Genomic DNA, 16805 nt, shown 5'->3' with positions numbered 1-16805 from the left:
GAAATTTCACATTGTACTTTGATTCTTCACAGAGAGAGTATGCTTCAGAATTCCAACACAGCCAATCAGCGTTTCAGAACTTCCCAGCAGGAACTCAACACCTGGATGAACAATCTTCCTAACAATCAAGTGCAACCCACAGACAACTTGAATGAAGTCAATGCCAAACTTGGGGCTCAAAAGGTGGGTGCTTTCCAGGAAACAGGGTTCCTGGAGTTCAAAACGACGCAAAGAACAAGAAAAGTACAGCACAGGAACAGGCCCTTCGGCCCTCCAAGCCTGTGCCGACCATGCTGCCCGTAAAATCTTTTACACTTCCTGGGTCCGTATCCCTCTATTCCCATCCTATTCATGTATTTGTCAAGATGCCCCTTAAACATCACTATTGTCCCTGCTTCCACCACCTCCTCTGGCAGTGAGTTCCAGGCACCCACTATCCTCTGTGCAAAAAATGTACCTCATAGATCACCTCTAAACCTTGCCTCTCGCACCTTAAACCTATGTCCCCTAGTAATTGGCCTCTCTACCCTGGGAAAAAGTCTCTGACTATCCACTCTGTCTGTGCCCCTCATAATTGTGTAGACCTCTATCAGGTCGCCCCTCAACCTCCTTCGTTCCAGTGAGGACTAACCAAATTTATTCAACCTCTCCATGTGACATTTCTTGTCCACATATTTGTGACAATCCAGCTCATGTTCTGCAGCAATCCATGTTTTACAATGGCTCAATCATCGAGGTTAGTTAGGTTCAGACACTGGAGTGCACCTGCCTGATAGTTCACGCACCTCTTCAGGTGGGCCTCGACTCTTCAGGTGCTGCCGTTTCACACTCAACTTTCTCATTTATCCCTGTGGTCTTCCTGTCCAGTAACGCCAGCATTGCAGGAAATAGAGGGGAGGGCACAGAGAGGAACAAGAGATGAAAACAGAAAAGTAAGAAAGAGAGAAATAAAACAAATGTGAAGATCCACGAGTGAGATGAGGAGGGAAGAGAACGAATCAATGTTGCATATACAGGGGCCAAAACCAAAGTGTGCGAGGCCATAAGCCTCTCCACCCAGTGGGCAATGCACACCCGACTACAGTTCGCTGAGAGATTGGAAGCAAAATGATTTCATGGTGTCAGAATTTACTAAATATTATAACCCACAAGTACCTTACGGGATGGGAACAATTAACTTCCCTGTGAGTACAAGCTCCCTGGTTAAGGGGCCAGGGACCTTTAAACAATTTATAGCTGTAGTACATAAGAACATAAGAACTAGGAGCAGGAGTGGGCCATTTGGCCCTTCCAGCCTGCTCCACCATTCAGTGAGATCATGGCTGATCTTTTGTGGACTCAGCTCCACTTTCCCGCCCAAATACCATAACCCTTTATTCCTTTATTTTTCAAAAAAGTATCTATCTTTATCTTAAAAACATTTAATGAAGGGGCCTCAACTGCTTCACTGGGCAAGGAATTCAATAGATTCACAACCCTTTGGGTGAAGAAGTTCCTCCTAAGCTCAGTCCGAAATTTTCTTCCCCTTATTTTGAGGCTATGCCCCCTAGTTCTGCTTTCACCCCGCCAGTGGAAACAACCTGCCCGCATCTATCCTATCTATTCCCTTCATAATTTTATGTTTCTATTAGAAACAATCTCCCCGCATCTATAGTATATATAAAGTCGGCCAGTTTGGCATCAGCAAGACAGATCCAGTTGGGATCTACTGTGTGATGTATATAATAGTTATGTAACTAAACAAAGTTTCTTGGAACCAACAAACATAAAGCCTGATCTCACTGAATTATCTTCATCCGTTTACTCACAGAGACTGGTGAACGATATCAAGAAGAAGGAATCAGAAAAAGATGCACTCGTCGCTCTGTCCCATGACCTGCAGTCAAACCTGAAGGTATGTATTTGTTTCTAATGACAGAGCTTGGGCGGGATTCTCCCCTACCTAGCGGGGCGGGTGGTCCCAGCGCCGAGGAGTGGCATGAACCACTCGGTATCGGGCCGCCCGGAAGGAGCGGAATCCTCTGCACCTTGAGGGGCTAGGCCAGCGCCAGCGGGGTTGGCGCCCCGCCAAACGGCACGGGAGGGGCTTGGCGTCGCGCCAACCGGTGCCGAAGGGCCTCCGGCAGTCGGCGTGAGTTGGCGTATGCACGGGAGCGCCATCGTGTGCTGCCGTCATCCCAGCGCATGCACGGGGGGGGTCATCTCCGCACCGGCCATGGCGGAGCTCCACAGCAGTTGGTGCGGAGGGAAAGAGTGCCCCCACAGCACAGGCCCGCCCACGGATCGGTGGGCCCCAATCACAGGCCAGGCCACTGTGGGGGCAGTCCCCGAGGCCAGATCCCCCCCCCTCGCGCCCCCTCCCCCCCGAGGACTCCAGAGGCCGTCCGCAGAGCCAGGACCCGCCAGTCAGTACCAGGTCTAATTGATGCCGGCGGGATCCGGCCGAAAATGGGCGGCCGCTCGGCCCATCACAGACCGGAGAATCGCCGGGGGGAGGGGGGGGGGAGGGGCTGTTAGAGGCCGCCGACCGGCGCAGTGCCATTCCCGCCCCCGCCAAAAGCCCGGCGCCAGACAATTCGGCAGCCGGTGGGGGCGGGATTCACGCCGCACCCCCCCCAGCGATTCTCCGGCCCGGCGGGGGGGTCAGAGAACCACTCCTCAGACACGTGCACAGAAATCCAGCTGACGCTTCAATGCCGTACAGAGCGAGATACTGCCTTTTATTTGTTAAACCAAGTTGTCTGTTCCCAAAGATGGAAATAAAAGAATCCTAGGTGCTATTCAGTGGCTTAATTGCGCCGATTCGGTGTCGGCACGAGGCTGTTAAACCTCATGAAAGCTCCTTGTGAGAATCGTGATGCTCTAAATGTCTTGCGAGAATCGTTGAATCGCACGAGGAGTTTTAATCTGGATCTCGCTCTCGCTGGGTGAGATCTAAGTGCGCATATTTAAATGAACCATTAGGCTAATTTAAATATGCGCTCACCAGATTCACCCGGAGCATTGGATTCACCGGCTTCCCCAGCAAGGCCTCAACTTGCCGCCATTTGGTACTGGTTCACATAGTCATGAACAAGTCGTGGGGGCAGCTGGGGAAGTATCACGGGGGGGGGGGGGGGGGGGGGGGGGGGTCGAGGAATGGGCAAGTTGGCACCCTGACACTCCCCAACACCCAGGCATCTTGGCACTTGGCATCTGGGCAGCTTGTCACTGCCACCCGTCCATCCTGTTAGTGTCACCCTGGCACTGTCAGGGTGCCCAGGTGGAACTTCCAGGCTGGCATGGGCACTGTCAGGGTGCCAAGTTGCCCATGCTGGGGGATTGGGTCTGGGGGGGGGGGCCTTACCGATAAGAGTGGCTCGGAGGGTTCGGGATGCCGTGCTGGAGCGCTGAGGGGGGGGGTTGATAGCTCACCAGTGCAGGAAATGATTGAAAGTGTGGCTTCGACAGGGCATTCTTTGCCGAGGCCAGAAAACCCCAGCAAAGTATTGTTTGTTTTTTTTTTTTGAAGTTTTTTATTTAACACAAATTTGTAACAGTTACAAAGCGAAAAATGGCCCTGTGCAAAGAGCCTTAACATAGTGAAAACGAACAGTGGGAAAGAATAAACATGTTAATAAATGTTGAAACCAAAAATCCTTCCATACGGCACTTTCCCTGCCAGCTCTGTTTACCCATGCCACACGTGTTCAACTACACTAAGCTAACGTGGCCCTAACCCTCTTCTCCCTCCCCCCCCCCCCCCCCCCCCCCCCCCCCCCCCCCCCCGCCTGGTCTCCCCTACTCCCCCAGGCCTGGCCTGCCAGGTCAGCCCTGCGCTTGGCCCTAGCCCGCCCCGCCCCCCCCTCCGATCTCCCTGGTGCCCCCTGACCTACGCTAGTCACACTGACCCCTGCCCCTGGCGCCTACCTGTCTCCCGTCCCAGCGCTCAGGCCCTCCCCCCACCCACCAGGGACCCATTAACCTAATTGTATCCCACCGTGCCCTTTCAAGTCCCGTGACTAGCCCCTAGCCCATCCCCCCATCAGAGGCCCCGATCTCGCACCAGAAGGTACCAAGCACAGGCCCCCCCCCCCCCCCCCCATTGCGATCCCCCCAAAGGACCCTAAACAGTGCGCCCTCCAGCCCCCACTCTCTGTCCAGGCTGAAAACAATCTTAGATAAAACATTACAGTACAGGATAGTTTAACAAACCGCCGCCACACAAAATGTCTGAAAGCCCCGAGTCCTTTAGTTCCAGTCCAGCTTCTTTTTCTTCGTAAAAGTCCTAATCAGAGCAACTTTAAGTTAACAGGCCGCCGCCACTGTACAGCACTGAAAGAACTCAGTGCCCATTAGTTCAAGTCCAGCTTCTTGTCTTTAATAAAGGTCCAAACCTGTTCTGGTGTCTCAAAGTAGTAGTGGAGTTCCTCAAACGTAACCCAAAGCTTTGCAGGATATAGCATTCCAAACCTCACCTCCTTTTTGTAGAGGGCTGCCTTTACCTTGATGAATCCTGCACGCCTCTTGGCCAGCTCCGTTCCCAAGTCCTGGTAAATGCGCACCTCGCAGTTCTCCCATCTGCTGCTCCTCTCCGCCTTGGCCCATCGCAGCACACGTTCCCTGTCAGCAAGCCGGTGAAAGCGGACCACCAAGGCCCTCGGTCGGTCGCCCGTCCTGGGCTTCCTTGCGGGGCTCTATGTGCCCCATCCAACTCCAGGGGTTGAGGGAAGGCCTCCGGTCCCATCAGCGCCTCAAGCATACCCGTCACGTATGCGCCCACATCCGACCCCTCGCAGCCCTCGGGGAGGCCAACGATTCTTAAATTCTGCCTCCTGGCTCTGTTCCCCAGCTCTTCAAGCTGCTCCTGCATCCTCCTCTGACGGGCGTTCAGCTCCTCCATCTCGTGCTCCAGCTCCATTACCGTTCCCTCCTGACTGGAGAGCTTCGCCTCGACCTCCCTGAGCGCCTTCCCTTGGGCCGCCTGTGTCTCGACCATTCGGTCCATCACCGCTCTCATCGGGTCCAGCGTGTCCCTCCTCAGCTCGGCGAAGCAGTTCTTGAAGAACTCCATCTGCTCCTCCCTTGGCCAGTGAGCCTCCGCTCCCCGGTCCCCGCCGTCCGCCATGCTTGGCCGCCCGGCCTGGGTTCCCCGCTGCTCCCGCTTCGATCCTTCCCGCTCCACTCGACCGCTTCTGGTCCAGCTGCCCATACCCCGGGAAGAAAGCCTCTTCCCTGTCGTCTCCTCCACCGATTCAGGCTGCCAGGTCCCTAAAAAGTCCGTAGACAAAGGTCCGTTTGCCCATCTCGGGCGGGAGCGATCCGACCTGCGACCTGCCTCCTCGAGGGCGCCACCGGAAGCTCCCCAGCAAAGTATTGTTGAATATCGCTGAGAAACACCTCGCTAAACATGCCATTCAGTGGACTTTCACTCAAGTCCGCTGAATTGCAGATTGAAGAAGAGCAGGAGAGTTATCCCCAGTGTCCTGACCAATATTTATCCCTCAATCAATCTCAGTCAAACATGTTGGGGAGAAATCGCCCAGAAAATGACTGACATTTCAGGCAGATAAACTGGTGAGAATCCCACCAGCTGTTCCAGTGTGATTCCCACTGTGAATACTCAGTAAGTTCTGACCTTTGGCATTTCCCAGGAGCCTGGGAGATTCTCAATGAATTCACCCATATTTAGAATATTTATTTGGAGTGGGACCAAAGACGCCGGCAAGGCTGCTCGGAGATTGCGGTGCTATTTTTAGAAGGTGCCCCAATCTCCTTATAACCCTACTGACAGAAACCCTCCCTCCTCCACTCACAGGCATCAGGCTCCCCACATCGCTGATACCAGCACTCCTCCCCAAATGACCGACTGCCCGCTATGGGGTTGCCGAGGCCCCCCCTCTAAGGAACTCCCCCACTTTACAGGCCGTCTCCCTTCCATCCACCCCCCCTTTCATTGCCATGCCCTCTCACAGGCTCCACCCCTTAACCATGTACCTTTGTACCCTGACACTGCCCCTAGGCAGTGGCAACCTGGCAATGCTAGAGGTCAGGAGGAGGTGCTGGGGCCGTGCCCTGGCCCAAATACCCAGGGGTCCAATGGCCTTCAAGCCCCTTGGCGTCGCCATCATGTCTGGTCTCCATTTATGGGGACCACCAGTGATTCCTCTCGGCCTCAGGCTGTGCCAGTTGGGGCAGAGACTCCCAGGAGTTGGCAACTCCGGCTTCAGGCGGGCTGAACATATTTAAATGAGTTTAAAAACTCAGCGAGAATGTGAACCAGATGGTACCGCGGGACAGGTGCATCACACTCCATTTGGTTCCTGTCCCATCCCACTGTTCTTCGGGAACAGGAGGAGGTGCATCGGGCGCAATAGCGGGGGGTGGGGTTGTTTAGAATCAAGCCTGTTATCTGGGAGTTCAATTCCATTGCCTTTATTGTATAACCAGTGGGGTCCATTCTATACTGTAGTGGAGTATGTGTGTCTTAACTCACTTGGTGGATTGGGCGCCTAGCTTTGGGCATCGCCATCCTTGGATACTAACCCAGGTTCTTGTAAGGGGGAATCATGGTCAGCCGAAGGCCTTGCCCTTCAATGGCAGACTGCAGGGTGGGTGTGGGTTTATGACACAATAGACCCTCCTCTAAGCCAGCACTCCCAAAATAAGTAATGGGTTTTTCTTTTTTAAAGGATTACGAAACTAACAATGACAAATATCGGGCAACTCTGGACCCTGCCACTGGTGCATCTAAAGTGAAAAGCTGCGGACTCAGACCCTGCAAGAAGTCATTAATGATCAGGTAAGGGAAACACTGCAGTGTCAATCGCTCAAAGTAGAGATCAGGATGGCCTACCATCCAGGATTTTCTCCCGTTATCCCTTCTTTTGTCCCACATCCTGGGTCAAGTCTTCCTGGGATGCGTTTGGGCTAGGATTTTTGCAGGAGAGGCTTTAATTTGGGCCTGCGTTGGGAGTCATCTGGTCAAGCTCGTGGTTGGGATCTCCCCGTGGCATGGATCTAATATCAGAATCGAGGCAGGTCACTTGGCTGCACCACCAGCCCCAATGCTCTCCCCACCCCCTCAGTTGTGGCAGCACCCTTCCCCACCTTCCTCCCTCTCAGGTTCACCAATATCAACCTCCCTACTCCACCTACCACCCCATGGCCACTGGTGCAGCTTCACCAGAACCCCCCCCCCCCCCCCCCCCCCCCGACACACAAACGCACAGCAAAATGGCACTTATCTTTTTCACCCAGAGTTGATCACCCTGCTTGAGACAGTCACCAGTAGTTTCTGTGTTTTTCTTCTTCTTCCCCAGTTCTCTACTGCTCTCCTGAAGGTGTACTTGTGGGCAAGACCAAGATCAGCAGTCATAAATGGAAGATTCCCAATCGGGAATTCTGGAGAAACTTATCTCTCCAGAAAGTTCCTGCAATGTGTCACACTGCCGAATGTCAGGAAAAGCTCAATAAACACATGAGGAGACCAGAAAAAAGACTTATGTTATATTGTGCCATTCAAACTAACAGATACCTCAAAGTGTTTTTACAGCCAATTAAACGTTTTTCTGATGCAGAAAATGTGGCAACCATCTTGGGATTAATAATAATAATCTTTCTACTGTATTGTCACAAGTAGGCTTACATTAACACTACAATGAAGTTACTGTGAAAAGCCCGTAGTTGCCACATTCCGGCACCTGTTCGGGCACACAGAGGGAAAATTCCGAATTCTCACCTGGTATGGGAATTGAACCCGCGCTGCTGGCCTTGTTCTGCATCACAAACCAGCCGTCTAGCCCACTGAGATAAACCAGCCCCCAAATTTGTATTTTATAATACAAAAGGCTAATTCTTAACACTTAACCTGTGAGCTCAGCCCAGTTCATTTTGCGTCAAGATCCAGGGACCTTCAGAGGTAAATAAAGAGGTGGAGGAATAACCAGGGAGATAAAGGCATTTTCAGAATCAGAGGCCGGGAGATGAAGCAACCCTATTTACTGGCAGAGGCCCTCCCTCCCCCACCCGCAGACATCAGGCTCCCCCCATTGCTGGCATCAGTGCCCCTCTGCAAGTGACCAACAGCCATCTATGGGGTCATTGCAGCCCCCCATTGAGAAACCCCCCCTTTTTACAGCCCTCTCCCCTCAATGCCCCCCCCCCCTTTCATGGCAATGCCCTCTCACAGGCTCCACCCCTTAACAATACCCATTGGTACCCTGACACTGTCCACAGTGCCAAACTGACTATGCTATGGGCCAGGAGGAGGTGCTGGTGCAGTGCCCTGACCCAACTACTCAGGGGGTCCAATGGCCTCCGATGCCCTTGGCATGGCCATCATGTTCTTTTTTATCCGGTGATGGTTAAGATCTGGAATGTGCTGCCAGAAAGGCTAATGGAAGCAGATTTAACAGTAAATTCCAAAGGGATAAATACACAAAAATGGACCAATTTGCGGGGCTATGAGGGACGGACAGGACAGTATTACATAAGACTGAAGGTGGCACAGTGGTTAGCATTGCAGCCTCACAGCGCCAGGGACTTGGGTTAAATTTTGGCCTTCGGTGACTACATGGAGTTTCCTCCGGGTGCTCCGGTTCTCCCCCCCCCCCCCCCCCCCCCCCCACTGCCCAAAGATGTGCCGGTTAGGTGTGGTTGTGGGGTTAGGGCGGGGGAGTAGGCCTAGGTAGGGTCCTCTTTCAGAGGGTCAGTGCAGACTTGATGGGCCGAATGGCCTCCTTCTGCACAGTAGGAATTCTATGTTTCTAAGAGCCTGTACATGCACAATGAGCTGACTGTATAATCCTCGTGTTCTCTCTCTTGAAACCCTTCTCAGACAAATATTCCACTGAATTTTCACTGTTCTGAAATAACTTTCTTTCTTTGTAGGAGAAGGATACTGTTAAGCGTTTTGCTGAAGTTGCTTCATCGAATGACCAACTGCTCAACCAACTGGACTTTGTGACAAAGGTTAAGCAAAAGGTAACTTGAATGCTACTGGTAACTGAAGGGTTTCAAAACAAGTGTTAGTATTTCCACGCATCTCCTTACTGTGAACAGACCTCTCGGTTCTGGGATTACTGTGCGGCCATAGTGCTCCATCATCCATGGTCAACCCTCCCATTCTGGCCGGACTGCCCTCGGGATCTGCCAGCCATAGGCAGTGAAAGAAGAACTTTCCTGAATTGCTTGTCGTGGACTCAGGAAGCCCTCAATCCCTTTGCAATCAATGAAATCCTTTTGAAGTGCAGTCATTGTTGTAATGTTGGAGACATGGCAACCAACTTGCACACAGCAAGATTCCACAGATATCAATAGTAACCAGAGCATCAGTTTTAGTGAGATTAGTTGATAGATGGATATTGCCGAGGAAACCAGGGAGAACTCCCCTGCTCACCTTGTTGGATTGTGAGATTCTTTCTGTATACCCCACGTTGGTTTAATATCCAAAGTAATGAGGGGCCAAGACAGAGTGGTTAGCAAGAAACGGTTACAATTGTCATAATATTCACCCATGTATATAATGAAGTGCAGACAGGCAGTGATTAACACACAGCACAGAGCAGCCAATCACCAGACAGGACACTACCACTATAAAGCCAGAGGGCACCAGGTTTCCCGCTCTCTCTGGACCCAGCCACTGAGACAGTCAGAGTCCGTGAGCTAGCCAGTGCAAACACCATGCGGTAGCTAGTAAGTCTGGTCAGGCTAGTAATAGGTCTCCAGTCAATTCAGCATAGTGTCAACCCACAGCTGAGCATGTATATTAGTTAATACGTTGAATAAAATTGTGTTGGATCTTCTCCAGTGTTAGAGGTCTGTCTCTCGCTACACTGCATCAAGTGCAGTCCACATCAACCCAACCTGTCTAACACATCACCTATGAGCACAATAACCAGATTTAAAGTGATTGGAAAAAGTATCAAAGGCAACACCAAGAAAAACTTTTTAAGCAGCAGATGGTTAAGGTCTGGAAGGTGTTGCCTGAATATATTGACTGATTTGTTCTTTCAAAAGGGATTTGGATAAACAGCTGAAGAGGAAAACATTCTCAGGCCAAGACAAAATGGGGCCATCAAAATTACGTTGTTACAGAGAGTCTGTATGAGCTGGGAGGGCCAAATTTCTTCCTTCCATACAGTAACGACTCTATAATTCTATGCACGCCACATCTGAAAGACAGCACCTCTGACAGTGCAGCAGTCCCGCGCTGCTGCATTAAGTATTAGCATAGATTGTGTCCAAGCGAAACTTGAACTCATTACCTTTTGATTCAGAGGCAGTAGATTGTCACTGAACCAAAGCTGGATAGGTGCCCACACTGAGTGGCAATGAGGAACCATGAGAGGTTCATTAGTGTTGGCTTAAGGTCTAATTTTCAAGTCTTGACAGACTTTGAAACAGTCTCTGAACACTTTGAAAATCTGACACTTTCAATATTTGGACACTTCCATGGAGGGGGAGAGTAATCAGAAATGAGACCCTTGATTGATGTACCCCATACCTACCCAGGACAAAACACATTGTGATCAAAGGTCATTGACCTGAAACTCTCTCCACAGGCGCTGCCAGAGGTGCTGAGTATTTCTAGCATTTTCCGGTTTTATTTCAGATTTTTCTGTCTTTTGCCTTTGCAAGAGACAGCGTTGCTGCACTTGTCCAAGTGGGTGTCTCCAGTAAGTGCTGGGTTTCATATCTGCCCGTCAGTATCCTCCTGCCGAGGTTCTGATGAGCATCATTCTGTAAAACACTGAGGGAAGGAAATATAGAACCTCGCAGGTGTGAAGAAAAGAAACATTGATGTTTCCATCATTGGTCACTGGTGTCTTATGCAGTGCCGCAAAAGGCCATCTCCACATGCAGCATAAAGGAAGAATATAAAAATATCAGAAAGGTACGCCCCCGGCGAATGTGTCATGTCAGCAATGGACTTCTTCTTTCACTTCTAGTCCACAGTATAAAAACCACTTTCAAACACTGTGGACAACACATTACACCCAGCCCCATCCGGGACCTTCCTGATGGTGTCACTGTGTGCAAAATTGAAGTGTAAAGTTAAACCAAATTAAATGAAAATAATTATAGATCCCAGGCTTCACGTTTAGCCAGAATGTTGGATTACTCTTTTGGGATGTTTGAGAAAAATGTCTTCACCATTATAAATATTATATTTTTTAAAAGAAATGACCTGAACAAACAGCTAGTGCGATGTTACCGATTGCCAATAATTGCCCACCTTGACCAGTGGTGTGATGGTCAGATAAATGAGCCTCAAATAATTCAGAACACCAGTACGGTACAAAATAGAAGACAATCAGTAAAGAAAATAGTCACTAAAGAAAATCCAATATAGAGTTCAGGAGAAACACCTTTACCCAGAAAGCAGTTAGTATATAGAACACGCACCCACATGGTGTAGTTTTGGCACCTGCATTTAACAGGAAGTTAGTTAAACATATGAGGGAGAAAGAAAATAAGGATGTGCTGATATAGTTCGATGAATTTGGGTGGGAAGAGTCTCACGTGGACGTGGAGCATTAACACTGGTACAATAGTTCTAGATAAACGCGGCAGGTCCAACAGCATCTGCGGAGAGAGAAACAGAGTTGTTTTATAAATTTATAGTGCCCAATTATTTTTTTCCTGTTAACGGGCAATTTAGCGTGGCCAATACACCTTTCCTGCACATCTTTGGGTTGTGGGGGTGAAACCCACGCAAACACCGGGCGAATGTGCGAACTCCACACGGACAGTGACCCAGAACCGGGATCGAACCTGGGACTTTGGCGCATTGAGGCAACAATGCTATCCACTGTGCCACCGTGCTGCCCGGAGAGGGAAACAGAGTCAACGATTTGAGTGCAATAGTTCTGATATATTGGACTCAACGTTTTTGTGAGTGAGACAAACAACCTGTCTCTGTGTTGTAAATCATTTTTTATTCATTCATGGGATGTGTGCATCACCAACCGGGCCAGTATTTATTGCCCATCCCTAATTACCTGTGAATTGAGTGACTTGCCAGGTCATTCCAGAGAGCAGTCAATAGTTACTGTAGGTCTGCAGAAGGACAGAAGGATTTCCTTCCCTAAAGGATATTATGAACCAGATGGGTTTTTAAAACAATGGTTTCATGGTCATCTTTAGACTTTTAATTCCATATTGTTATGGAATTCAATTTTCACCATCTGTGGTGGTGGGATTTGAACCAAGGCCTCCAGATCATTACCATCAGTCTCTGCATTACTAGTCCAATGGCTATGCCACTAGGCCACCACTTCCTCTTAGTCGATGTAAAATTTATGTTAATTATGAATCAAAGTTCTGAAACTTCTTATTCTTTTCTCCCTCAAGCAACAAGAAAGTCCAGTGAACGAAGTGATATCGCAACAGAACGTGCAGTCACAAAACACATTGTTTGCTAAGAAAGGCCCTGAGCTGCAAACCCAGTTTAAAGATGAAGAGAAGAAGACCAAATTAGCTGAAGCAACTCTACAAGAGCAGAGCAAAAGACTGAGTTTTCTAAAGGCGCAGAGGCCTGTGGATAGAACAGAGGAGAAAGAAGTGGTGGAGTACTACAGGGACCCCAAGGTAGAAAGCAACCTTTCTGCTTTACGTAACAAAATCCACGATGTAAGGAAACAAAGGCAGGGAACTGAGAATGACATAGATATAGCAAAGCAAAAAATCAATTTGTTAGAAGATGGACAAAAGAATGACAAAACTGGCCAGATCATTAAAGAAGTGAAGAAGATTGAGAGGAATCCCGCATTAGATGTTGAGGCCGAAAATCTGCGCAGTGAGATCAATACCCTGAGAAGAGAGAAGCAAATCGCCATTGGTGATTGGGACCGCCTAACCAGGGAGGTCACCATCCTTGAGCAGCAACCAATCAACATCAAAGAAAAGCTTGTCACAGTTGAAAAGGTCAAAGTGGAAAAGGACCCAATTATGTTGAAGGCTGCCAGAAGTCTTCAGAACGAGATTGATGATGAGGGTCAGAAGAGGCAGTTGCTACTTGAAAAGATACGGCTTATAAGAGTTCAGATTGAGACTCAGGAGAAGAAAACAGGGAAGATTGAACCAAAGGTCATGACTAAGGAAATCAGGAAGGTAGAAAAGGACCCACAACTTGAAAAGGACTTAGCCAAGTTCCGAAATCTTTGTGAGGATGAAAGCCAGAATAATAGCATCCTTGAGAAAGAACTGAGCGAGTTGCAGGAGAAATATAGAATCGTGGTTGGCAGGAAACCAAAAATAGAAACCAAGGAAATTGTCCGTGAGAATTTCTGCGTCCTTCCAGAAACGGAGCAAGAGATAATAAAATTAAAGAAAGAAATTCGAGAAACTGCAAAGAGAAGGGGTGATGTGGAGATGGAGATCACCATTGCACATGGAGACCTGGAAGTCCTCAAGGATAGGAAACCTCAAATTCAGTTCAAAGATATCACACAAGAGATTGTGAAGCTCCAAAAAAGTCCAGAAATGCTCAAAGAGATTGATCAGATAAATCATCAGCTCCCTCAAATGGGCAACGACTACGCTGATATGCAAAGACAGATTAAGGGGTTGAAGAAAGAAAGAGATGAGTGGCGAAAAGAGAAGTCTAAGATTGAGACCAAGGTGGTGACGAAGGATATCATAAAATACGAAGATGATCCAATTCTGGAGAAAGAGGGGACGCGCCTCCGACAAATGGTTCGTGAAGAATCTGAGAAACGAAGGAATTTTGAAGCCCTGGTGTTTGACTTGCAAAATGTGTACTCCCAACTGCAGAGGCAGAAACCTGAAGAGAAGATAGTTGTTAAGGAAATGGTTCGTTTAGAAAAAGATCCAAAACTCTCTATGGAACACGACAATCTGGGTAAAACCTTGGATGAAGAGCGCAAGCAGAGGCGTAACCTGGAGAAAGAAGTTCAACATCTAAAAGCTCTTCTGGAGGAAAAGGAGGCAGAACTAAACCTCGAGGAGGAAAAGGGTATTCGACGGACGATTGAGAATGAAGCAAGACAAATCAGACGCAGAATAGGTGAGCTGGAGTCAAATCCTCCTGCCATGGAAGAGGCGATTATCACCGAAGAAGTCCTCAAAGTGGAAAAAGATCCATTACTTGAAAATATAGCTGGAACTCTTCGTCAGCAACTAGACAAAGAAAGAAATAAAGCTGCCAACTTGGACAAAGAGATTAAGAAATTTCAACTCCAATTGGAGATTCTGCACAAGGAAAAATCTCAGGAAAAACTTATCTGCAGAGAAGTTATCCGGATTGAGAAAGATAAGGCTTTGGAGCAGGAGAGAGCTCGAGCTCGAGACTTGTTCAACAAGGAGAAGAATGCCAGGCTAGACTTGGAGGAAGAATTAAGACGGATTAAAGACCGGACTGAGAATTTAGAAGACTCCGTGGCATCGCGGTACCGTGTGGAATCGGAGTTAAAGCATGCCAGGGACGCTGCTCTCCGTGAGAGGGCTAAGCTGGAGGAGGACCTGAAAAACCTAGAGCAGGAAAGGGAACAAAAGACCTTTGTCCACAAGACAGAAACCAAACGTCTGAGTCAGCATCATGAAAAAGAGAATCAGAAGAGACATGAGCTGGATGCTAAACTAGCTTGGACAGAGAGAGAAATCATGAAGGAGAAGGACCAAATTCATGATAAGGAGTATGTGATCAGAGATCTTCATTCACAGATTAGCAGGGAAGACGCCCGTCATCGGGACATGCAGATGACAGAAACCAACTTGTCCACCAAAATATCCATTGTGGATCCAGTAACCGGGGATGATTTGTCACCTTATGAGGCCTATAAAAAGAACCTGATAGATAGGGCTCAGTACATTCATCTTCAGGAGCTGGAATGTGACTGGGAGGAGGTGTCCACTCATGGTCCATCAGGGAAAACCTCTGTCTTGCGAGACAAGAAAAGTGGGAAAACATATTCCATCGAAGCTGCCTTGAAGGACCGAAGAATCACTAAGGAAGAGTTGCAACTTTATAGGGATGGAAAGCTCCCTATATCTGAGTTTGCATTGCTAGTAGCAGGCGAAGAGAAACCAGTAGCATTAAACATGGGCTCATTAAATTCCATGCCACCAATTTCACCCACATATCAATCGTCAAACTACTCTAGCCCGAACTTTGCCACCTATAGAGCACATAATGACAGTGTTCAGCAGCCCATAGCAGGAGTCTATGATAATACCACTAATTCACCGTTGTCTATTACAAATGCCTTGAACAAGAACCTACTCGAACCCATCACTGCTCAAAGGTTGCTGGAGGCTCAGGCAGCCACAGGAGGGATCATTGATGTGGTGACAAGGGAAAGGTACTCGGTCCACAAGGCATTGGAAAGGAACCTCATTGGCAAAACCCACGAGAGAAGGCTGCTCAATGCGCAGAAAGCTTTCACTGGGCTCGAAGACCCTGTCACAAAGGAACGCCTTTCTGTAGGAGTGGCCGTCCAGAAGGGCTGGTTGCCCACTGAGAGTGCTCACCAGTACCTGGAGGCCCAGTACCTCACTGGCGGGCTGGTGGACCCCAACCACTCAGGCCGCGTGCCCATCACAGAGGCGCTGAGGTCCAAGATGATCGACAATAACACTGCCAGGATCCTGCAGGAGGATTCCTACTACACAAAGGATCTCATGGACCCTAACACTAAGGAGCATGTCCATTACAAAGAGCTGATGAGTCGTTGCCAGAGAAATGGGCACTCTGGGCTCCTGCTTCTCCCAGTTAACTCAGAGCCTAATCAGTACTCCAGCTATCAACCAACAAACCGGTTTGGCTTCTGATCTTAATACTCACAATTTTCTGGTGGATACTAATCACTGCCTATAAATGCCACTGAGTGTTCTGCCTATGTGTCTCCAACAACATTTGGGCCAAACTTCCTCTTTTAGTTACTCAATATATTGAAGTTATATTAAAGATCCTCTTGCTTAATTTCTCATGGGGTTTAAGGCTATCCTGAAGTCTTGTTTATTTTTATATTTAAAGGTAGATACAGATTATAGAGGGGATTTTAATGCTATGTCAGTATCTCTGAGCTGCAATACATTTCTTTACTTAGTACATGGAGAACTGTAAGGTGCAGGATGTGAAATGTTAAGTCTACCTTATATCCTCAAGTTAATGTTAACATGATTCAATTGCTTTAATAAACGATCATGTGATTGAGTTATCTGAGTCTTGTGGTATTCATTGATTAATTTAATGAGAATTATTTTGTGTTTGTGGGAAGGTAGAAGGGTCAAAGGTCACCTTTGTCCCCATGAGCTTGTATGCAAAGGGGCAAATGTCATTTATGTCCCCATGACATAATAGAGCAGGGACAGGAATGGTTGTTGCAGGTTCCGGGGTTTAGGTGCTTTAGTAAGGTCAGAGAAGGGGGCAAAAGAGGGGGAGGTGTGGCGCTGCTAGTTAAGGACAGTATTACGGTGGCAGAAAGGATGCAAGATGGGGACTCTTCTTCCGAGGTAGTATGGGCTGAGGTTAGAAACAGGAAAGGAGAGGTCACACTGCTGGGAGTTTTCTATAGGCCACCTAATAGTTCTAGAGATGTAGAGGAAAGGATGGCGAAGATGATTCTGGAAAAGAGCGAAAGTAACAGGGTAGTTGTTATGGGAGACTTTAACTTTCCTAATATTTACTGGAAAAGATATAGTTCGAGTACATTGGATGGGTCGTTCTTTGTACAATGTGTGCAGGAGGGTTTTCTGACACAATATGTTGACAGGCCAACAAGAGGTGAGGCCACTTTGGATTTGGTTTTCGGTAATGAACCAGGCCAGGTGTTAGATCTGGAGGTAGGTGAACACTTTGG

The 16805-nt window shown here is 48.5% G+C and overlaps 1 protein-coding gene across 1 annotated transcript in view; it reads left to right on the top strand.

The window, feature by feature from the left end:
* evpla (envoplakin a) overlaps positions 1 to 16163 on the top strand; it is a 134639-nt gene extending 118476 nt beyond the window's left edge. Inside the window, exons 21-22 of the mRNA XM_038776662.1 lie at positions 8872 to 8964; positions 12337 to 16163. Coding sequence (XP_038632590.1) covers positions 8872 to 8964; positions 12337 to 15774 — 3531 coding nt within the window. The 3' untranslated portion in view covers positions 15775 to 16163. The remainder of the gene's footprint in view (positions 1 to 8871; positions 8965 to 12336) is intronic.
* Positions 16164 to 16805: the final 642 nt, after the last annotated feature.

The sequence above is a fragment of the Scyliorhinus canicula genome, chromosome 18 (genome assembly GCF_902713615.1).
Source record: "Scyliorhinus canicula chromosome 18, sScyCan1.1, whole genome shotgun sequence".
Lineage (NCBI taxonomy): Eukaryota > Metazoa > Chordata > Chondrichthyes > Carcharhiniformes > Scyliorhinidae > Scyliorhinus > Scyliorhinus canicula.
This window is presented reverse-complemented; position numbering and strand designations above follow the sequence as displayed.